At 45.2% G+C, this 24,394-nt stretch overlaps 4 protein-coding genes across 4 annotated transcripts; 2 read left to right on the plus strand and 2 right to left on the minus strand.

The window, feature by feature from the left end:
- Positions 1-5,709: 5,709 nt before the first annotated feature.
- N7520_003273 (reducing polyketide synthase sphB) lies at positions 5,710-13,313 on the minus strand (the record flags this gene model as incomplete). Its single annotated transcript, XM_057137208.1, has 5 exons — positions 5,710-7,081; positions 7,135-7,547; positions 7,614-7,898; positions 7,954-12,718; positions 12,838-13,313. 5 exons carry the CDS (start codon positions 13,311-13,313, stop codon positions 5,710-5,712), a joined length of 7,311 nt encoding a protein of 2,436 aa, XP_056997673.1.
- A 2,370-nt stretch (positions 13,314-15,683) lies between these two features.
- On the plus strand, positions 15,684-16,388 carry N7520_003274 (methyltransferase family protein; the record flags this gene model as incomplete). Its single annotated transcript, XM_057137209.1, has 1 exon — positions 15,684-16,388. One exon carries the CDS (start codon positions 15,684-15,686, stop codon positions 16,386-16,388), a length of 705 nt encoding a protein of 234 aa, XP_056997674.1.
- A 1,488-nt stretch (positions 16,389-17,876) lies between these two features.
- Positions 17,877-19,298, plus strand: N7520_003275 (FAD-binding oxidoreductase; the record flags this gene model as incomplete). The annotated part of the gene is made up of 2 exons (XM_057137210.1): positions 17,877-18,688; positions 18,749-19,298. The coding sequence occupies 2 exons, from the start codon at positions 17,877-17,879 to the stop codon at positions 19,296-19,298; spliced, it is 1,362 nt and encodes a 453-aa protein (XP_056997675.1).
- Positions 19,299-21,123: 1,825 nt separating this feature from the next.
- On the minus strand, positions 21,124-22,671 carry N7520_003276 (MFS transporter; the record flags this gene model as incomplete). Its single annotated transcript, XM_057137211.1, has 1 exon — positions 21,124-22,671. One exon carries the CDS (start codon positions 22,669-22,671, stop codon positions 21,124-21,126), a length of 1,548 nt encoding a protein of 515 aa, XP_056997676.1.
- Positions 22,672-24,394: the final 1,723 nt, after the last annotated feature.

Genomic DNA, 24,394 nt, shown 5'->3' on the forward strand with positions numbered 1-24,394 from the left:
CAACTTTAAAGGTGTTAACGAATTACATTAGTGCTATTTACTACTGATTTACCATACCAATTCGGATAAACAAAGATATTTCTACAGTATAAGCACCGAACCTAAGGTTTTCCGGTCCGAAGGCTAGCTAATTACTATAAACTTTACCAAATTAGAGAAATATGCTTTCCATCCCATCTCATTTCAGACCTCGATAGGATTAATCCATACTAGGTTTCTGACCACCATTTTTTAAAGTCTTCACTTATAGGTTTAGCCCAAAGTGCATACTCTTCACCATTAACCCTAACTCGCTCAATTGATTCTAGTAGGGTTGTGAAGGGCTGAAGCAGAATTTATGTTCAATTGAGCTAGGCCACGAACTGTGTACAAAAAGCTTAAAGAGAGAATTATTAAGTAGGTGTTCTGTGTGTTAGGTTGTTATGGTCACGTGGTGCACGTGACCTTATACCGGGCACTGGCCCGTGACAGGGTAGGGGATAGGGTAGGGGGTAAAAAGGATAATATAGAATCAGATAGATCAATACTATCAATACTATCACTATAAAGTGATAATTAAGACATATCAATATAAGGGGTAAGTAAGAGAAGAATCAGAGAGGAATCAGAGAAGAAAAAGTAAAGAAAAAGTAAAGATAAAAGGGGTAAATTATAGTAAGTAGGGCTAGTATTTACTGGAGAAAATTGTCTAAGTCCAACAATTCGAACCTTTCATCCGAACTTTTATACTATTTCTACCTATTTTTTATCAATTGAATAAAGAATATAGATATTAGAGGGTCTAATCCATTAGATTCTACTTCAAACTAGTTCAAAAACGCACTTTTAGGGTAAATTTAGTACTAAAGATGGTATAACCAGAAATATAGTGAGGGTAATGCATATAGGCTTTAGCATGGGCCGGCCCATTGGGCTTTACCCTTGTCCAAGCCCAGCCCATGGGCCGACCCCTTTGTCCAAGGCCCATCATGGGCCGGCCCATGGGCCTAAAAAAGCCCATGGGTGCCTGATTCTGCCTGATTTTTGGACATAAACTGCTGAGTCACCTGAAATTAATTCTGTTATTTACCCCTGTTTTCGTTAAAACACATACCACCTACCCTTATATCTATCTTCTCTATTGTATTTTTATGAAATATTCTTGTATATAGATAGATAACTACTATCTTTATACATCGATTAGCTCTTTTTAAGGATAATAGTAGCATATAGGTTATATCAGAGAATGGTGGTTGATAAACTTACCAAGGTATGAAGATATATATTTCGCACATGCATACCCTCACTATTTTTCTGGTTATCCCATCTTTACTACCAAATTTACCCAAAAAGTACGGTTTTGAACTATTTTAAAGTTGAATCTAATGAACTAGACTCTCTTTTTTAAAATGGTATTAAAGTTCGGATGAAAGGTTAGAAATGTTGGACTTACGCGGGGTTTTCGGCAGAAAACCCCACAATAATTAGGGATAGGGTTATAAGCCAGTTAAAGGGTTATTTTCTTAGTATTTTGGCATATTAGTATAGTTAGTATATACTATTCTAGTTATTCATAACTAGGGTTCGATTCCAGTGCAGACTGGTTTATATTTCTTTAATTTGTGAATTTTTTAATATATTTATTATGTGTGCGTATTATATAGCTGTATTTAACAGCTAGTATACCAAAAATACTGCACATTTTTCATAAATTATGTAAAAAAAGTGTCTCCACTCTAATGGGCCGCCATGGGCTTTTCATGGGCCCATGGGCTTTGCTAAAGTCTACCCGCACCCGAACCCGCCCCATCCTCCCTATGGGTCGGGTTTTGGGTCGGGTCTGTCTAACCCGCATGCGGGTTACGGGTTCTGATGGGAAACCCGCGCGGTTTTATGGGTTACCCAATAGGGATGTTGTAATTACGAAATTGGCCAACTCATTACGAAATCTTGAAATTTCATTTCATTTTCTCGTTTCAATTACATTTCAAGGGGCTGGCGCCTGCTGAGTCATCAGAAGCGGTAACCTATTATAGCCAATAATGGCCTATACTTCATTTTTCTGCCAGTCTTCATCAAGTATGCTGTAGCTCGTGGCAACAGGTGGAAGAATATATATCTTTGGCTTGTTTAGAATACTCTCAAGGTCTCACCCCTTCCTAGCACCCTCACCTTCGAAATGGCTCCTAATCATCCTTGCGGAAAGGTTTCCTACTCAGAGCTCGAGCTTCAGAGATGCTTCAAAATCATACAGGGTGATAAAAAGGTAAGAACTAATTCATAAACTTATCCTCTACTCCCCTAATTGCAGCTTCTTCAGGTGCCTCAAGCACAATGTCTTGGATGCTTGAAGACTCGCGCCAAAAATACTACACGCCAGAGTGAGCATGTTAATAAATGCACAAAAGCACAGGCTCTGATGGATCCCAAGACCGCCGCAGAGAAGAAACAGAAATTGCTAAGTTTCTCTACATCTCAGCCAGCCAGAAGCATTGATCAGCTAATCGCTCAGGTCTGTTTCACCGGGGCTAGACCATTCAACCTTTTCGAACAGCAAGAAATGCGAGAACTTATCCATGCGTTAAGCCCGACGTATCAAATTCCTTCCCGCCAACGAGTCGCCGATGACCTGCTGGATGAAGCATATAATGAACTACTAGAGAAGGTTATTAAAGAGTTACGGAGAACTGAGTTCTTAAATGTCACAGTGGATGAGACCACTAACATTAGATCTCAACGGGTGATAGTGATGACTATAACAACGCCGATAAAGTCATGGTTTGTCTACTTGAATGATATGGAAGACAAGACTCTTGATGCTCCTGCTATTAGTGGTTGGATCTTGAATAGTCTCAAATGTCTCCTACTACAACTGGATACAACGATTGACTGGAAAAGAATTAATTCTATCTCGACAGACACATGTTCTGTCATGAAATCGGTCTGGGAGAAGCTAGAGAACACACCAGAGCTCAAACACTGCTTTATGATTCCCTGTGACTCTCACGGCCTACAGTTAATCATGAAGGATATTGTTGATGCTAAGGGTTCGAAGGTTCCACGGGCTGCGGAGGTATTTAAGTCGGCCCTTGAAATAGTCGTCTTCTTCCACCACTCACCACTCGAGTACGCAAGGATGCAAGGAAAGCAGATTGAGAAGTGGGGATATAGGAAGGCTCTTATTGCGTCAGTCATTACAAGATGGGGAACGCAATATAATATGCTCTCCTCGCTCCACGACTGCCAAGAAGCTATCTGTGAGTGGACACTTATCACTCCTGCTACCTCGACTGCTAGGGGGAGGGAGATTATTCGGATAGCGAACTCGCATTCGTTCTGGTGGCAACTAAAGGAGTTGATTAAAATCCTTAAGCCTCTACATGTTGCCCAAAAAGAGTCCGAAGCTCGGAACTCGTCGATTATGGAGGTAACGCAGCGATGGCTAGATCTCCATGAAGATCTACGAACATTGGCTTCCCAAACATCTCTTAAGGACGATTTCTTGTCCTATTTGGATGGCATAGGCTGGCAAAGTCGAATACTACGTCAGCTTGAGCCTATCCACTGGGTAGCCTATCATCTTGATCCCGCTAGAGTCCCTGGGAAAGTTGACCAGAGCTCTCGTAATTATATCGGTGTGCTACGGCCTCTACAGAACAACGACAAAAGCTCTTCCGCTTGGCATGAATTTCTGTCATTCAGGCAGAGAACGGGCGCTTTTTATAATGCCTCCTGCTGGAAGGCCCAGAGCCCGTCTCTCTTTTGGCTTGAGGCAGTACGTTATACTATCAACGATTAAAACGAAGGACTTACTTACGATATGCTTATACAGGAGGACTTTGCTCCGCTTCTTGCACCCTTTGCTCGTCGACTCTGCAATACTGTGGCAAATTCAGCGGCAGCGGAGAGAGCCTTTTCACAGATGAACCTTCAGCATACAAAAGTCCGAAATAGGCTCGAGCCCCACCGCGTTGAAAAACTGCTCTTCGTGCAGATCAATAAACGACAATTCCGGACAGAACGGCCTCCCGAAGTTGCGCAAGAATCACTCCTTCAAGAAGAGGATAACGAGATAGAGAGGGTTTTGCAGCGAAACCAAGTGCTAGACGATCTATCAGGGGGCTCATATCAACTACTAGAGCAACCACCGGAGCAACCACTAGAGCAACCGCCAGAGCAACCGCCAGAGCAACCGCCAGAGCAACCGCCAGAGCAACCGCCAGAGCAACCGCCAGAGCAACCGCCAGAGCAACCGCCAGAGCAACCGCCAGAGCAACCGCCAGAGCAACCGCCAGAGCAACCACCAGAGCAACCACCAGAGCAACCAACAGAGCAATCACCAACGTCTGCCCTGGTTTTAGCATTGAATTCAGCTTTGACTTCAGCTTCAGAATCAACAAATCCTGCCCTCATTTCTGCGTTGAAGTCGAGGCTTAACTCCTTGTTGAAGCCAACTTCGGAGCCTCCCCTTAGTCCTTCAACGAAACCCACAACAAATTCAGATTCAGCTCATCTTATGCGGACGAGGTCGAAGCGTGTATCTGAATGGCCTCAAGGAGTTCCAGATGATTCCAAGCGGCCAACTCGGCGACGGCGGGGGATAGATGACACATGATGTCTATGTCACGTGCTTTACGTTCGACTGTTTTGATTGGAAGAATGGAAGATAATCATTACCACTTTGGGACTAGCTAGATTTCAAGATTTCAAGCCCCATTTCAAATTACATTTCAAGCAGCCAAATTTCAGGAATTTCGAAATTTTGAAATTTCATTTTGACATCCCTATTACCCAATGGGTCGTCAAACAGGACAAACATAGAAATTTATGTATAAAACTGTACATAAAAGTGGTTTATTACATAAAAAATTATGCAAAGATGGGCTAGCGTGGGTAACCCGCACCCGAACCCGCAACCCGCCCCATGCGGGTTGCGGGTTGACTTTACCTACCCATTTGCGGGTTATGGCACAGACTATGCATGGGCCGGAAAATTATGTCCAAGGCCCAACCCATGCTAAAGCCTAAGTAATATATACATATATTACATATATTACCTAGTTAATACTAATGTTTTTGATAGACTACATGGTAATTACATAGAGATTTAAATTTACCGGCCCATGGGCCAGAAAATTATGTCCAAGGCCCAGCCCATGCAGAAGTCTAATAACAGGATAAAAGGGCCCTTGATATAGTTGTTTTTGCGCTTAAAGTCATATAGAAACCAATCTACACACAATTGGTTGGTCGGACGAGGGTGAATTTTAGACTAATAAACCCTTAGCGCTTACTTCTGCAGATCCAATCTACCTAGTCGACCGCTTTTCAAACGCTTCTTAGTGGTCGATCGTACCGTGGTAGGGGGGAGGGGAGGTCGGTAGGTAGGGCGAAATTCTCGAGGTCAGGTATTATGATTAGTCGAAAGAGCTTAGTAAGTAGGGGTTGAGAAGAAGAGTTTTACACAGAGGTGAAATATGCAGATTAACAGATTTACTATAGAGAAAGGGATAAAAGTGGGTTCATCCAAGCGAAGGGCGTGATAGATCCGAGGGTGTGGTAATTCCGCGGGAGCTATAAGCGAGGTTTGACTGTATTTATTCTTTGAACAATACCGGATGGAATACATGGGCTCGGAAAAAGATGCAATCAATTAAAAAGTACTATATTTATTCAGCTTAAACAACCAAACAGCTTACTACCCAGAATATTGAGCCTCAACAAATTTGTCTAATTGGCCTGTTCATCGCCACCATTGAACAATATCAGCAAACCCTTGGCAGCATGCTCCCCGAGGGCATCCAAAGTGCCCATTCCCATCATCTCCAGCACACTGATATCGAACTTGAACGTCATTTTCCACCACTGCCTCATTTCGATTGCCACAAGAGAATCCATACCAAGATCAGACAATGAGCACCATGTATGCAGATCATCTTCTGACTTCAACAAGAAGCTGAAAACTTTCTTTCCAATCTCGAGAGCTAGAAAATGAGCGGAATCTGGTCGAACTAACAAAGTGGGATGGCCCTTCGCCGAGGCGATGAATGATTTGAGATTGTCACTGGAGGCAGTACTTGATGTGTTGCTGGTGGCTTTGTTGTGGAAGACCGCCGTCCGGATGTCTTGCTTCCAGAGAGCACGGTTACCAGGATCATTCAGGGGCACCCTACATTGAAGTCCAATGCAGAAGTTGTTTGAAGGCTTGTCGGTTGTCGATTTGATGGCCAACTCTATTCCCTCGAAAAGCTGGCATATAGAAATTGTATCACCCAATATACCGGTGGCCTTGAACCTTTGCATGACTGATTCGCGGACGGCGAGGCAGCCCACTTCCTCGACCGCTCCTATACCAATCGCACAGGCCGGCAATCCCAAGCCAAGGCGGTATTGAGAGAATGCATCCAGGAAGGTATTCGCGCCGGCATAGTTACTTTGACCAGGCTGCCCAAACATACCAGACAGAGAGCTGAAAAGGACAAAAAAGTCAAGTTCTGCGCCAGCGGAGAGAGCTGTATTATGGAGGTTCCAGGTTCCATTGACTTTAGGATTCACGGCTTCGTTCCAGTCATCCAGGGTCATACGTGTCAAGTTTTGGTCCCGGTTTACCATGGACATCTGAAAGATACCCTTCAATTGGCCCTCAGCTTGAGCTCGCGTGACGGCCTTGGTCACATCGTCAAGATTGGAAACACTACCCTGGACAAAGCCGACGTGGCACCCCATACTGATTAGCTCTCGAGCAAAGTCTCGGTGCTCCTGGCTTGTACCCGCGCTGCGGGAAAGAAAAATGAAGTGACGTGCGCCACGTTCTGCCATCCAGACAGAAAGACAACGGCCTATGCCTCCGAGGCCGCCGACCAAGAGATATGCGCCAGAACTGGTGAACTGCGTGGGCTCTCTGCGCTTTTGTACCTGCCCCTCTAAATCTAGATTCACCTGACTGGCAGAATCGCGAATCGACACCACGATCTTGCCTAAGTGGATACCCTGTTGCATGTATCGGAATGCGTCCAGTATTGCATCTGCTTTGAAGATTTTGATTGGTCGGATCGGATGGATATATCGCTCTCTAAGCAGCTGAACGACTCTCTTAAGTAGCCTTATGCTATGTCAGTATCATTCATCATAACTTCAAGTCCTGTCAATACATACTGCTTCAAAATGGTCGGTCTCCTTAAGCAGATCTGATCCAAGTCAACGCAGCAATAATTGCGATTTTGGATGAAGGGGCTCATATCAAGCTTTCCAGATCCTAACAGATCTCGTTTGCCAATCTCGATCATTTTTCCAAAGACTGCAATGCACTTCCACGTAGCATGTAGCAACTCGCCAGACAGTGAGTTAAGTGCTAGGTCGACACCGCCGTTGGTCTCCCGTAGAACGTCCTCGACAAACGAGATGTTGCGAGAATTGAAGATTCGCTTTCGAGGTAGACCAAAATTTTCCATGAGATATTTCACTTTCTCCTCATTCCCGACAGTGACATAAATCTCAGCACCGACCATCTGAGCGAGCTGAATGGAAGCGATGCCAACCCCTCCACAGGCACTATGTATAAGAATGGACTAGAAGGATCGTCAAATCCAATTCAGAAGCAAGTCAAAGAAGCAAGAAGACATCCGAAAACGTACCTGTCCTTTCTGTAGATTGCCAATGTTGAAAATGCAGTATATCGATGTAGCGAACACACAAGGCATTGTAGCCGCATCCTCAAAAGTCAAACCACCTGGGATTCTCTCACAGAGATTTTCGGAAACAACTACCTGGGTGCTGAATGCACCAGATCCAATCAAAAACACACGGTCGCCAGCTTTTAGATCTTTGACGTGAGGACCGGTACGCCGAACAGTACCAGCAGCCTCAAGGCCAAATCCAATTCCAGAAGCTTCGACAATATTCATTGCACATAAAACATCCTAGAAAATATTGTTAGTTCTTGTATTTCCCATCTTTCGTGATCTTGCGACATACCCTGAAGTTCAAGCCAGTGGAATGTATGTCAATCTCCACATCATCACCCTCCAGTAGTTGTTTTGTCTCCTGGCAAGCCCAGTGCAAAGTGCTTAGACTACCAGGCTTCCTCGAGCGTAGAGTAATAACATCGTCTACAGAAGAGGTCGAGATCTCGTCATGCACCAGGAAGGGATAAACGCGTGCAACCTGGACCGTATTTCTGACAACAGCGTATTCGAATTCAGGCTTCAGAGAGTGGCCCTCTTGGCGTAGCTGAAATCTCTCGAACACATCGATAATTTTATCGCGGGAAGAATCAGAGTCCACGTTGTCGACCTCACATGTGGCAAGGCTAACCAGTTTCTCGGATCGGATGGATCTCGCGATGCCGTTGATCTGGCCATATCGTGGATCCCGACACTCCATTTGTAAAAGTTTGGTCACCCAGAGAATACCGATACCGCATTCTTCCATATTCTCAACTAAGGCTTTGAATGCTTCGAATCGCTGTTGATCTATGTTTTCGAAGAATGGTGCTTCATCATCAAGGAAAGCAATCACGTCTTGGCTAGCAGGCAAATGGGCGCCCTGTAGTCCCCAGCGGTCAACGACATATCCCCTGTTTTCCAAAGCCTGAACCATAGAGCGTATACGACTAGACGCAGAAAGACTCAGGAGTGTCACACATTTCTTAGGAAAGTTTTCCTTCTCAGGCGCCTGTCTGGCCACAATAACAGCACCCAGCTGATATGGTTCTGGTGCATCAAGAACGACAGCATCGGGGGTACGGAATCCAGCAGCCTTCAGCTCTCTCACCCAGCGATGGACATCCACATATGGCTCATCTACTCGGTCATCAGCTTCGCCATTCCACCAGCCCGCGAGAGTTCCCCAGATGTAATTCACCCATTTAGAAGTTGGTGATGGTGCTAGCTCATGAAGCAAAAGCCGGCCACTGGGTGCGAGTAGTTTGTGCACATTCTTCAAACTTTCATTAAGATATGGGGTGGCGTGAATCACATTGGTTGCTAGGATGAGATCGTATACACCATGAAAGCCCTGCTCCAGGGGGTCTTTGCTAATATCGAGAGTTGCAAATTCCATGTTGGGATATGAACCGAAGCGATTTTTCGCAGCAACGAAGAATCCAGGAGAAATATCAGTAAAGGTATAACTTGAGTATAGCGTTCTACCACCGGGCGTTAAGTACCTCAAGGCACTGGCAGTAGACCCACCTAGCCCGGCACCGATCTCGAGGACACGTAGATTGGGCTTGCTGTGTGCCAAATGTTGAAAAAACTGTGACTCATCACACTGATCAATGGAGGCATATAGGCTGTTCATTGTGCCGTCCGAAATAAGTAAATCCAGTGCCTCTACTTCACCGGTGAAGATCCTTTCGACACTGTTGAATATCTTCTGAATGGCCTTAGAAGGAGCGGCAGCTACAGTTTGCGACAAATTATTGACAACGCACTTGACTTGCTGCTCAATGGTATAATTGTCAAGCATGGAGTGATCAAAATCACAAAGCTGCAGTTGTGCCCTAACCCAAGACCGATACTTTCGCATATGACTGATTGTAGTGTCAAGGCCTGCAATGACTCGATTTGTGTGAACCATGCAAATATGGCATAGCTCTGTTAGGGCTTCTGTGTGGGCACTACGATCGACCGATGGCAGAATAAGAGTATTCACATCCAAAAAGTCAATGTGAGGCCCCCATTCTGCGCGGGCAGTAGTTTCATCGGCTTTGGACTCCTGGTCATCTATAACAGAGAGCCTGATGCCCGAACCACGTAAGACAAGCTTACCATTAGAGACACACTGTCCGCCACCAATGATAGAGCCGTTTGGAGTGTATGATGCAGATGCTCGGACTTGGACATTTTCATGACTTGTGTAAATACACAATTCCTCGATGTTCGTCGGCACCATCATTTTAGTGGTAGGATTGGCGTAACCCTTTGATGCAGCGATACTGAGTAGCTGTAGCAAAGCATCAATTATGGTCGGATGGAGGTGGTAGCCCTCGCCATCGGTTGTCTTGCTGATTACCTCTGATGTTGCCTCTGTTGTCAGAGTATCTGACCGAATGTCATCTAGACGTTGGAATGCAGGCCCGAAATTGAGACCAGATCTAGCCATAGACCGGTAACAGCGACGAGTATCGATTTTGCGCAATAGAGGGGTACTGCTTTCCTGGTAGACATTTCCGCTATATGATCTAGCCTCACCAAAGCAATGCTTTATTGAGACTGTGCCGCTGTGAGAAGCGATTGTGAACTCCCACCAGTCACTGTCGAGGAAATCTGTTAAGCGGTGACGGCGCATTATAGTCATTATTTCGACTGGCTGGCTGTTTTCTCTCAAGACCAATGCAGTATTGGCGACCACATTTCGCATTATAAATGCTTCATTGACTCCAGTGATCTGCCGCACAGCCTCGCCAACCATTCCAACATAAGCAGCGAGAGGAAAGACGATATCTTCGCCGATTTTGTGGTCACGAATCCATGCCGCGTTGTCCAGATGGAAGACATTGCGGAAAAGAACCTCAAATTCGAGACTTTCTGCTAGTCGAACGCCCAAAAGACTGTGATGCTTATGTCCTCCCAGTCGGTGTCGCCAATGCTTGGTTAATCGAGACTCGTGCCAAAATTTCTTTGAATGGTCCCAGGGGTATCTCGGAAGATCTGGTAGGGCCAAACCCTCCGTAATGACCCGGTTAAGGTCAAGGCTAGCATTAAGAGTATAAAGCTTCCCGATGGCTGTTAAAAATGATTCCACGTCGTTCTGGTTGCGAACGAGTGAACAGGCATAAGGAGAAGTGTTAGATAGGTGGCTCTGGACTTGACGTAGGGGACCAGCGAGAGCGGAATGTGGGCCGACCTCGAGGAATACCATATTGTTCGCAATTTTGTGCCGGATGATGGAGGAAATAGCAGAGTGGAAGAGGACAGGACACTCTAAATTTCTCTGCCAATATCGGGAATCCAGGTTCGACTCCGGGGTGAGTAGCTTGCCCTCAAGGCTACTGAAAAACAGCATTTTGAAGGTCGATTTTGAGCCTTTGCTGGATATGTGATTTTCTATAAGGGCATGATATATATCACCTATCTCAGCCATATGGTGAGAATGGTATGCCTTGTCTACCTGTAGCTTTTTGGCCAGGATGTCAGGATGGGTTTCTTTGATTCTGGTCATTGAAAACTCAACTGCCTCGCAGTCACCAGCGATAGTAACACTTTTGTTCGAGTTTTCGCAAGCAACAGTTACTCCGGGCTGCAGATATTCTTGTACGCTGTCTGAGCCAAGGCCTATCGCGGCCATAGCCCCTATTTTGGTTTGCATTTTGGTGACCTTACCACGATAAAACGCAGTTATAATGGCCTCCTTGGCAGTGAGTGCACCGGCAGCATATGCGGCAGCTATCTCGCCACTAGAGTGACCAATAACAGCATCAGACTGAACACCAACGGAGGCAAAGATGTCGACTAGGGCTATTTGAATTGCAGTGCAAAGAGGCTGAGAATATTCAGCTGAGCCGAGTCTGCTAGTCTGGATTGGCTTCTGTAGCTCTTCCTCAATTGTCCAGTCTGGAGCATCATCCTCAAGGGTTTGGATATACGCATCAAGAGATCTGATACTCTTTTTGAAGACAGGATAGGCCAGTATCATGCACCGACCCATTTCTGGCCATTGGGCACCCTGGCCAGTGAAGACCATGACAATATTGGGAGTTTCGCTAGAAGACCGAAAAGGTAGTGAAGCCGTAATACCCCCAAATAGGTTTGCCACGGCGAATGCTCGATAGGACAAATGCTCTCTTCGTTTGGCTAGAGTGAAGGCCAGGTTATTCACCATACCGGGGTGTTTTTGTGCGTAATCACTGTAATTGACTATTATCTTCTTCAGTGAATCGGCATTGTTGGCGGAATAGACAAGTAGTTGTGGAGTTGTCATAGTCTGATTCGTGATAGGAGAGACACCGAAGCTTTGAGCGGAATCGAGGATGACATGAGCGTTTGTGCCTCCAATTCCAAAAGAGTTGACACTGATACGCTCTTTTCGAGAGTTGGGCCATGGCATTGCCTCTGTGGGCACAGAAAGACCACTTTCCCATGGTATATTAGGGTTAGGCTCATTGAACTTGATGTTCGGGGGAATAACACGATGCTCTAGTGCCAAAACTGACTTGATTAGCGAGGTTAGGCCTGAGGCACCTTCAGAGTGGCCAAGATTAGGCTTGACAGAGCCAATTTGAACACCCCCGGATGGACCAAAGACACGACCAATTGCCCTGGTCTCTATTGGGTCTCCGATTGAGGTTCCTGTGCCATGGCACTCAACGAAGGCTGTTTGGGAGTAATCGTACTCCGGGATACCAGCAACTTCGTAAGCTCGCCTGATCATTGCTTCTTGTGCAACATCATTTGGCATTGATATGCCGGCACCGGTACCCTTTCCATCGCTATTTGAAGCTGTTGCGCGGATAACAGCTCGCACCGGGTTGCCATCGCGTATAGCCTCTGCTAGTGGCTTGATAAAGATAGCAGAGACTGCCTCTCCACGAGCATAGCCATTAGCATCAGCAGAAAAAGTTTTGCACGACCCATCTGGGGCAAGAACGCCTTGCTCTGACATTGCGGCGGTCATTCCTGGGGCCATTATTAAATTGGCTCCGCCGACAATGGCTCCTTCGCAGTCGCCTCTGGAAACCGCTACACATGCCTCGTGCAATGCAACAAGAGCTGCAGAGCAGCCCGTGCGGATTACCATGCTGCAGGTTATAAGTCAGGATATGATATAGTATAAATTGGAGGGCAACGTAAGAATGACAGGAAGGTAGCAAGGTGGAAGAGGAGTGAGTGATGTGCAAAATATCAGACATTGACTCACCTTGGTCCCGTCAGATCCATTTCATATGAAATGCGGTTGGAAAGCATGAAATCTCCATATCCAGTCACACGGTATAAGCCATATTGCTGGTTCTCCTTCGCAGACATCTCGACCCAATCCTCACCAAAGCTTCCCATATAGCAGCCGATCGGTCGACCTTTCCAGTTCACACCTGCATCTTCAAGGCACTCGCGAGCAACCTCGAGCATTTGTCGTTGGTGTGGGTCCATTCTCTCAACATCGAGCTTTGCCATGGAGAAGAATGACGTATCAATGTAAGCCAAGTCAATGCTCTCATCAAGAAAATATCCATATTCGGTCTTGGTACTACCGGGATTCGGCATCTCGGAGTCAGAGTAGTATGCAGAGGCGTCATATCTTGACTTAGGTACTGGGCCGCGAGCATCACCTTTAGCAATCAAAAAGTCCCAGAGCTGTTGTGGCGAGTGTATGCCTCCAGGGAGACGAACAGACATGCCGCAAATGGCGATTGGTTCTTGAGGGTGAACTTCCTTGCATTAGAATCTTCTGAACGGTAAATGCTGCCAATAATCTCACATGTTGTACTTGACGATGCGCCAATTGTACTCAGATGGTCATTCAGGTGTTTCTTTGTGTCGCTTTCAAAGTTAATGTCACCCGTATTTGGAACATAGCCATTCGAGTCATCGGTATCGATAATTAGCGGTGCCATTATATTGATTTCACGGCAAGACTATGAGAATAATCAGGGGCGTTCGAGTCCAAATTATATGATTTTCCCCTCAGCCTTTTTTTCACTAGTCTCGTTCAATAAGATATGATAAAACCCCCATGACGCGATAGTAGACCCCAGAATCGCTGATTGGGCATTTTTTTACCCTTGCATACTGGTGGGACAAGGATGCATCATCCAGCCTTGCATACCTGCCATATACATCGTAGCCTTTCTTTTATAAGCCAATCATATTGTGGGGTTCTTTGCTTGCATATCTTAACTTGAATATGTCGTTCCTCAAAGAATACTCTCCTGCTTTCCCTTCAAAATCTGCTCAGCACTGTCATAAATCGAAATCAAATCGGTATTCCGAGGACGAGATATCTGGCTTTTGATGGATTGTGACAGTGATATTGCTTCAGTCAGGTTACTGGGCATCTAAGAGACACAAGGCTCAGGAGTGTTTTGGCCCCTTTTGTGTGACTAGGCCACCCACAGGATGGGGTGGGGCAGGGCATTTATTGACTATTCGAGCCACGTATCGCACCGCACAGACCCTCTTCTAGATATTTATTACCCTGCGGAATAGATTTCCCTGCTCTAAAGTTCGGTGCAGTGGTTTCCAGGGTAATCATCCATCACATGTTCATAGAGCGATTTAGCTCAACCTCAATCCTGTTTCATGATTCAAGTTTGATTTTGTTGCTTTTGGCTGAAGTGGCTGCCACGTGGCAGCCATACAAACGGTCATCGTGCTCTGTATGATACTGCATCTGCATTCCCACAAAGTAGAAGACTGACAAGAAGGATTTCCTTCTTGAATTATAGGATCTTATGTTCAATACATTTAATATAGTCTAACTTAACAGGTACTACTTAAATATAAAGTCTATCTGTGCATAATATTGAGTTTTCTGATCGAGTTTGCGTGAAACGGGAATGATTTTAGGCGTTCAGCCATAATCCGACAGATGGCACGTATCGCCCCGCACTGACCCACGGATCGGTGCGAACTACGGGTCAGTGCGGGGCGAACCGTGTATCGATTGCATAATTACGCCAATCATATCCTTTTTGGGAATGGGCCGCTGAGTCAGCTTTGTCGTATCATGATTTTCGAGTCTTTCCATGCCCATCACAACGTAGCTGACCTTCTCGAGTTTCATGAATTGTAATTCTGAATGGGCAATTTCACAAAGCTTGTGTCCCTGGCTATGAGTTCCAAAGTCCCGAGGTTGTGGTTGATGCCAAATGTTGGTAATCTCATGGAGTCGAAAGTAAATATTTCAACCAAAGTATACCGGTGGACCACTGGCATATACAGAAAAGCAAAGCATCCGGGGATATAATACAGAGAACTAACGTACCAGTAAGCTTAGTGTACCAAGATGACCGCCTGTACAATGACTTTTGTTCCAAGCCTGAAGCTACATTTTCAGTCTACGTTTATGGAAAGAGAAGTGGATTAAATTTCATGAAAATGTAGATGAGCTAATTGCGATTAAAAATTCTCTGAATATTTGCGGCCGGTATATCAGTGCAAGTGTGGTCCTTGGAGGCTTGCATGAAAAGCTATTGTGGTTTTTGGGCCCTTGAGGCCATCGACTTCAACAATTTGTGATGATCGATAGCTCAAGTAGATTCTCGAATCAAGGGGCATTCTGCCACTGCATGGCTGGAATAGATTTTGTAGCTTAGGAGAATTTCAGGATTTCAATTAGATGATTTTGATAGATCATAGCACTCCAAAGAAACCCGATCTCGGAATTCCCTTTGATAAAGGAACTTTTGTCAGTAGTGGTTCTTGCTATGTCCTGTAAGGGGCAAAGGCATGTCTAGACCAAAAGCAATCATTTTTGATAGTGTGGGGAGTGGGGTGTGGGGCTTACCAAGAGAGTGGCTGAATTATTATGCTTGGTGAGATCTGTACTTTCGATCCCTGTCGGACGTCCTCGGGCATCATAATAGGGACTCTAATTGGATATGAATGTTGACAGGAACGGCCAGAATTTCAATTTCTACTTTTGCGCGTCACACCGCTGCGAGAAAACGCAAGGGATGACGAAAGGCCTCTCTATAAAGAATTTGCTCTCTCGGCCGTGTTGTGAGACTACTCATCTGTCTACGAGTCAAACCACTGGAGCTCAATATGTCTGGACAAGCCTCAGCAGTACTCGCCATTGCTATGATGACTGCGGGGTATTTTGTCGTACTTTGTGCCACTCCCCCAAATCCAACTCCAGAGAAGGAACATCGACACACTATAGATCGCATCAGCTTTGTTTCAGGAAATTTCTCGACATTCGCGCACGGAGTTTGCATATCTATTGTCATTTATCATGGGCTTCTGGTAGCATTTGCCCAATTCACCCCTGTTCGTATGTCGCAAAGTTGTCCATTAGCCCTGAATATCAACCCCGAGCTCTTCGCCTGGAATCATATATCGGTCACGGCGCTCCTTTTGATTTACATCGGCACATATGTGCGCCTCTCAGCTTACGGCTGTCTCGGAAAATGCTTTACATTCCATCTTGCCCCGCCACCTCATTTGGTGACTACGGGAATCTATAGCTGGATTCAGCATCCTAGCTATACAGGACTAGCAATGCTTTGCCTGGGCGGTGCAATTTTATTCCTTCGATGGGATGCAACCCCGGCCTGTTGGATTCCAGAGATGGTGTTATCTCAACTGGAAGGATTGGGGCTTGGCATTAGCGTGGCTTTGATGGGAGGTGTTTTCTGGATTTTGGCTCTGAGAGTACGAGATGAGGAGAACATGCTGAGGCAAAAATTTGGGAACACATGGGAGGACTGGCATCGCACAACGAAGAGATTCATTCCCGGCTTTTTTTGATGCTCTTGACTTAGACCACTGTCAAGTTTCACTTGGGGATGCAGGTAGTCGTGATTGAAATTACAATGTAGTGTGTCTGTCTATTCTGTATGCAAAATTGAGAGCTCCATTCTTCCAATACGTTTATTCGGATTAATCTTTTATAATACTTTTAGTATAGGAGTAGGATTATAGTCATATTATTAGTCAAAGGTAGTATATTCTATAAGTATCTAAATCACTTTACCTAACTTAGGCCTAAATAGCCAATAATCGTATTTAAAAGCCCCCTATAGCGCTTTCTTTAGATGATAGTAAAGCTTAAGTCCTCGTTAACATCTACGCTTCCTAAGAGTCTAGGGAAATAAAGTAGATCTTCATCTATTCCTCTTAGGAGTTATAAGTTAATACTATTTGGTGATAGGAATTTACTATCTAAAGTTCTAAGAATTAAAATCCAGTATTTATTAGGTAGTTAGAAAAGGAGAATAATACAGTATAGACTTTTACGAGCTACGTATGTATAAAAGTTTTCGAAGTACTTCCTTAGATACTGAGCTAAAGCTTTCTAACGTTAGGTCTAGTAGCTAAGATAATAATGTATCGTGTTGTAGAAGAGAGAAGAAATACGGACCGCCGAGTTGCTCCAACATGCACGCCGAAAATAGACCCGAAGAACCACCACTGATAATTAGAATCGAAATATCTTCGTCAGAGGCAATCTGAATGAATAAATGAAGGTGATACAGTGCGGTTTCAGTCTCTTGTCGTGTAATTCCTATTGTGGAATGAATTTTCATGCCTTGAATCAGCGTCACATAATTGACCTGAAAGTATCTAAAATAGAGAATAATCTATGCATCTTTAAATTCGGAGTAGAAAAAGGCACGCTTCCATTCCATGTTCCCCACCTCTGTTGTGGCGGGATAAGTTGATTCATGTGGGGAAGGGAAGTGGAGAGCCATGTCCCACCTGTGGCAACAGAAACCATAAAACAAGTTTGTTCGTGGACAAAAAAGTTAGTGTTGATAGAACAACCATAACCTGTTTTCTTCGCTCTTATCAGTTGGGCTGACTAGTCGGGTTCGATTTCAATCTCGATGAAGGGCACGGGACTAAGTTCGTGACGTGATAAATCCACTCGGCTACCCGACCGGCTACCCGAGACGGTAAAAAACAAACATGGAGAAGGACAAAAGGGCCGAGGCATCGCAGTGTATATTTTTCATGTATTCAATGCCAGTAATAGTATTATTTAGTGCATTATATCATACTCCTCACTTAAATATGGTTTTCGGCTTTCACCGGGTATGAGGAAGAACCTTAATTCCTTGGAGTTTTAGATCAGATATAAAAACGGCAAGAAGTCAATTCAAAATTCTTGACCTTGTCTATATCTACTCATATCAAATTCAATTGAATAGCCTCCCAACAACATTTCAATCCCAAGATTTTTCGGTGCCCCCATCAATTTACCGATTACTCACTGCTTGGAACCACGAATCCGCAATGGAAATAATACATCTCGGAGATGCGCGCTACGAGGAACACAGCAACGGCTGGAACACTCTGTATGGGCACAAACCAACCTCGATTCTGCTTCCTAGGACGGCAGAAGAGGCAGCGTCTTGTCTTAGCGATGTAATTCGCCGAAAAGAGAAATTTCGGATTCGCTCTGGCGGCCATGATGTCAACGGCTACTCTGCAGCAGATGGTGTCGTCGTTATTGATCTGCGTCATCTTGATACCGTTGAGATCAGTGACGACAATACTCACGTCAAGGTTGGCCCTGCAGTAAAGTTCAAAAAGCTTTACCCGGCCCTCGCCGATCGCAAGCTGGTTGTTCCAGCGGGGATTTGCAATGATGTAGCGGTCGGTGGCCACGCACTGGGTGGCGGGAACGGCTACCTGCATCGTTTCCTCGGGGCAAGCTGCGACACGGTCATTGGTCTGAAACTCATAGACTGCCATGGTAGACTAATCCATGCAAGCTCCGAAGAAAATCCCGACCTGTTTTGGGCCTTGCGTGGGGCTGGGAATGCAAACTTCGGCATGGTCATCGAATACACCTATCGAACAACAAAGGTTGAGAAATTCTCTACTTTTGCGATCACATGGAAGTGGGACGAGTTCAACGAAATCTTCAGTTCCTGGCAGAATTGGGCACCATATACCGATACGCGTTTGACATCGACATTCACGCTTTATAAAGATGAAATTACAGCGATGGGTATGTTTGCTGGACCCAAGGAAGACCTTCAGTCGATCTTGCCAAATTTCATCTTGAAGCCCGGCAGTGCTGAAGTCCTTTCAATTGACGAGTAAGATCGTTATGATACGGCGTTGGATGAACTCATGTCACACTACGTGCAAGGGGATAGTTCAGTCGCACATGAACACGCGACCTTCGCGGCTGCAGCCGTCATGTGTGATTTGCTGGATGATGCTGCGCTAGTGGATTTTGAAGACATTATTCGTCACTCACCGGGCACTTCATCAATTGTGTTTTTTGCTCGCGGTGGGCGCATTTGTGGCGTGCCATCCGACTTCAACGCATACCGCTACCGCTCCCAGAGCCTTGAGCCAATGTTTCGGACAACGTGGAAGGATGATTATGATCGTGAAGCTTGCCTGAATTGGATTACGAGCGCATATCGCCGATTGAAGTCTCACTTCCAAGGAGTTTACAAAAACTGGACTTATTCGAAGGTAGAGTGCGGAATGTATGACTGGTACGGGGACGACATCCCACGGCTGGTCAGCGTTAAGCGAAAGTTCGATCCCGAGAACATATTCTCGAATCCTCAGTCTCTTCCCGTCTATGTAACCGAGCAGCAAATCAATGATTGGAACCTTCCAAAGAGTGTTGTCGACATTTTGGATCAACAGGGCAGTCTGGCTGAGACTTCCCAATGCCACGCTATCAATTGAGTTCAGGCAAGCATAATGTGAATGATTTTCAATTTTCAAATAAAGCAACTCATCAGTTAAAGAACAAAAGGAGACAATATCTTTGCCGCAAAAACGCTACATCAAGCGCGACGAGACACCGTAGTTGTGGTGATTTCGCGATCAAATCTTAAAGTCTATGTACCTCTTGATAAAGATGTGAGCTGAGGGCTCGAAGGCGGAGGGGTGCCTGTACCCTGGATTGTTATCCGAATCAATTTTATCTAAAACCCATGATTCTTCCATGCATGTATATATTTTCTCTTTTCTTCTATCTGATTTTCCCAAACGGCTTTTGCATTCTTGTCAGGGGCTTTTCTTGTCCTGCCTCTTGTGCTTTCTTTTGACTTGATTCTATTAGTGTAAGGGTTAGGGTGTTCGGGACTATAGGTAGTGGTAGTTTCTAGGCCTCGGACATTAGAGCCTTAGCCTAGTTCGGTCTGGGCATAATAGCTAATGAGTTGGTTTTCTCCACCTTATCTAGGAATAGAGCTCTTTATTCGAGAGTATATTAATCGCGGAGGATTTTCTATACGATTGAATATGCCATTGGTTAGTTTCATGAAGTGAATCCTATAGATCAGGACTTAACAAACATACCGAAAACATAGCGTCATATACTCTGTACAGAGTTGGCTCTATGATCAACTTGATGGCCATGCGATAACACTCTCTGTTCAAGTTCAATTATTCCAACAGCTCCCGCAAATGCTTTGCTTTGAAAGGTACCTTTTGGATCTATTCCGAACGTCTCGTGAATTGGTCTTGGGATTTATCGAATACTTTCTCCGATGCTAGAATTGAGACCACACGGCCTTGGGCTTATATTTTATCATTTGTATGTAGGAACTCAGTGAGGGAGTCCACTGCTATATTTGATCAAGTGCCCCCCTGCTGCAGAGTGTCGCTGCCTTGGGGTGACGACGGCTTCAACGCCCTGACCCAAGCGGATTGGGGGGAAACTATTGCCTGCAGAAAGTAGTTATCTTGTTATATGGTGAGGAGATCAGAGAAATGGTATATGTAATAAGTTATTGACAATCTGGAGATATATACATGTGTCTGGCATATTTGGGGAAGCAGAGCTTCTGTGGGTGACTTAGCAGAGGGTGCCAGCAGGGAGACCAAGCTGGGCTAAGGAAGTTTGCAATTAGAAGTCAGACCTCGGCTCGCTCTCGTGTTACATTTCGGTCGGGTACGATCTCAATCTCCATAGAGGGCTTAGCAGTAAGTGCGGGCCTTGATTCGGGCATCCACTCGGCTAATTAGGACGCTAAACGAAGACGGAACGATTGAAAATGCCGAGGCATTGCGGCTTGTGTGCAATCTGGTAAATACTCAAGTCATTTTCTTCGGTGATATCTAACCTCCATCTTACTTTCTTCTCACATTTACACTGGAATATTTTGGGACTCAAGGACGCTCGATTTTTCTGAAAGAGCCACGGCAAGGCATAGTTAGTAGGCTTCTTTTTATGCTGTGGCTAGCTATCTGGTCTTCTGTCCTTTCTGAATCACGACTATCGTAGCGTATCCCATCGTCTGAGAAATTAACGGGCCTTCTAGAGACCATTGACCAACTATGGAGACTAAGTACATTGGTTTTTTCTGGAAACTTGCAGGGCTTAACACTTCAAAGTCAGGTGAGAACTATATTCATTATGTTATCGAAGTGACATTCGTGTAGAGAGGGGGGTAAGACATCGTAGTGGTGGTTATCGCCCTCCGTTTTTACTAAGGTGTCAAGGTACATTGGATAAAACCACAATCTGCAAAATTAGGCCAACCCAGAGCCCCATACTGTATTTTTAAGTCTTTTCGGTATTGATGGCGTTTTCTCTCAAGCGCCGTGTAGCTTGAATGATATATAGCAGACTTGTTGCAATACCAAGCCCACCTAATCCGATCCCCATATAATAGGCTGCACGGTAGCCCAACAACTTGTCATGTAGATTTTTGCCCCCATGGTTCACATGTACTTCCACCGTACCTGCGAACCCGAGTCCCAGGGATATACTGTAGTTCACCACTGTGGTGACCAAGGAAGCAGCAACTCCTTGATGGCGGCGACCGACCGCATTGGACAGGACCACTGTGGCGGCGGGAAATGACATGTCCATACCCCAAGGAATGACTAAAAGGGTAACAAATGTCAGTGCCCAGTATGACTGGTCAACAGGAGCGATAGCGGAGAAAATGTTTCCGATTGTGAAGGCGGTTAGAGCCAGCATCATGATCCAGCCCGGTTGAATTTTGCTCATTAGAATCCCCGTAGAAAGAGAGGCGACGATACCCATTAATGCAGCAGGAACAAACTCGGCAGCCACGAGTAATGGAGTTTGGTGTCTGATGTCCTCAAGGAATCTGAAGAAATAATAAATCCAGATGCCAAAACTGGCCCAGCCACATGCGACGCATGCAAGAATAAATGAAACATCAAGATTCAGGATTTCGAGAGGGAGGAGCGGCTTAGGGGCGAATCGAATCTCGTAGACGAAGAAAAAAACCAGAATGATAGCACCAACGATCAGCAACACGTAGACATATACTTCCTGCCAGCCTACCACCGGGGCTTGATTCCAGGCAACATTAACAAGGACCAAGCCTGCCACCCCGAAGACGGCGCCGATAATGTCGAGCTCGAGACAAAGCTCAGTGAAACTTAGACTTCTGCAAGAAGACGGGTAGGAGGGAATAACGATAACCCCAAGAATGGCCAAGATCAGGCAATATATGGCCATTGACCAGAACGTCCACGGCCACCAAGCTAGCTGGGAGAAAATCGCAGCGAAGACACTTCCTAGCACTGCTCCATTTGGTGCCATTGCACCAAAAAGTGCAAATATCATATATTTCTTTTTGCCTGGTCGGTAAGTGGCCCCTAATAGCGCCAGGCCATTCGGAAGAAGCATAGCTGGGCCAAGACCCTGAAGTGTGCGTGCAAATATAAACAGGACCGAGTTTGAATAGACACTGACGCCAGCAATCATGGACCAGATTGAAAACCATAGAAAACCAATAATGAACATAATACGATAGCCAAAGACATCTCCACAACGCCCGAAGAACAAGATGAATGTCCCAACTGTTAGAGAGTAGCCCGCGATCAGCCAGCTGAGGGTTCCGGCGTTCGTGATGTTGAAGCTGTGACCAATGATATCCAATGGTGACAAACAGGCTCCCAGAGCTGCCTGTGTCATGAATTGTGACATACAGACCACAACCACGAAAAGAACTTCACGTATAGGCGTAAAGGCCTGCACCGAAGAGCGAATTGATTCAGACCGAGATAATTGGGGGACTGAGGCTCCAATCTCAACCTCATTGAGTGAGTCAAGCGATGTTTGACGTGACATCTCGTAGGTTACTTTCCGACTTACAATGGCGTTCAAGGCTGCAAAAGGAGTGACGCCAGAGACGTGAGGGGTAACGAATATATTGGACTATTGAAAACTTCATGGGAACGAAATTTCTTCTTTGCGCCAAGACGGGCCGAATGGTTGCAGATTGTGAAAAAGTTTGATGGACCTCGGGAAATATCCGCAGTTACGAATACACATTTCCGGAAGGCTGAGGTAACCATAGATCAGTAGATAAGGGGAAGTGGGGAAGTGGGAAGCCCCACTTTTGCTTCTCCACTTGGAAGGTGGGAAGAGTGAACTGGTCAGAATGATCTCAGAGTATTTCGAGGGTTGGAAGGAGGTGCGGGCCAAATGGGTCCTGCATAAGCCGAATCATAAGCAGAAGATTATAATCCTATGGAATCAGGGGAATAATGTGATTGATCCAATGGGATGTTTTTGTACAAATCATTCAGATCCTCTGGTGTCATACTGCCCTTCAGATCGCAGAAATTTGGCTCGAATTTGAATTTGCAGATGATGTACTGCATGCGGTGAAACGTGAAACGCCTTCAAGAAAGACAGTATACCGGCCCATGAAACATGAGTCCAAACGCAAAGAGTCAAAAGAGAAAGCACGGAATACGAAATGAAAAGGTCTGATCAATACACCTCTTCACGCAATGAAGACCACAGATGGCCCTTGATTCCTGACAAGTCCTATCTCAGAAGGGTGTCACGTCAGTCATCCCGTTTCATTTGCAAGCTGTGAAATTGCCTTTCTAATCCCTTGATAAGATCTTTGGAGTGGTCATTTGAGGCAACCAAAGTGGCCCCCTCGTGTTGCCACCTCTTGAGCCGGTTGACTTCGGTACTTCGCACCGAAACTTGAACTCTATGTTTTCGCAGAGGCGTTACTGGCTGGAATCGTTCTTGGTCATGTTGACGAGTTCTATTCCGCAATTTGCCGGTGCGGTGTAGGCTTCATCAGGACCCAAGTTGGACCCAACCCAACCCAACCCTTAGGGCCCCAATTGGGTAGCAAACATAGCAAACATGCTAAGCTTTTCAATAAGTACAGCATGTTGTAGTATGTTGTAGGACTCTATGTATATGAAACTTTACTATTTTACTAGCTATCAGCTCTTAATATACCATTGGACATATATTATCTATAATATATTCAATTATTATTGATTTATAAAATGAATAACTTACAAAGGATCCCACAGAAATGATAAACCACCGCTGATTTTGAATATATATGTGAACTTCGAAAATTTTGAAAAAGATAAAATTCAGTTTCTCCACTTTTACCAGTCGGATTTGATTCAAATTGAGACATTAGATTGACTCATTCTTTGTCTATCTATGTCTATAACTTTATTCGAATACACCCCATATCATCAGCAAAATACAGAGGAGACGGGTGCATAAAGTTTTGAAAATTCAGGGGTCAATTATGCAAAATTGGGCAGCATTGGGTTTCCAATGGGGCCCCCAAAAAATCCAATGGGCTGGGTTAGTTTCTAGAAGTTGGATCCAGATTAGATCTTGATGAAACCTAGTGCGGTGCTCGTAATTACACCAATAGGCGAACAGGGTCCAGCTCCAGACCCCACCGGGGGATTGTTTCTAGTTGTAGAAGCACATTTCTAGTGGATGCGTTAGTGCCATTCAATCCTTAGGTCTGATGACAATTTTTTACTCTCAGGACCCGAGTCCTTAGTTTGGGGTA

Source organism: Penicillium odoratum (genome assembly GCF_028828045.1).
Source record: "Penicillium odoratum strain IBT 22623 chromosome Unknown utg000003l_segment0_segment0, whole genome shotgun sequence".
Classification (NCBI taxonomy): domain Eukaryota; kingdom Fungi; phylum Ascomycota; class Eurotiomycetes; order Eurotiales; family Aspergillaceae; genus Penicillium; species Penicillium odoratum.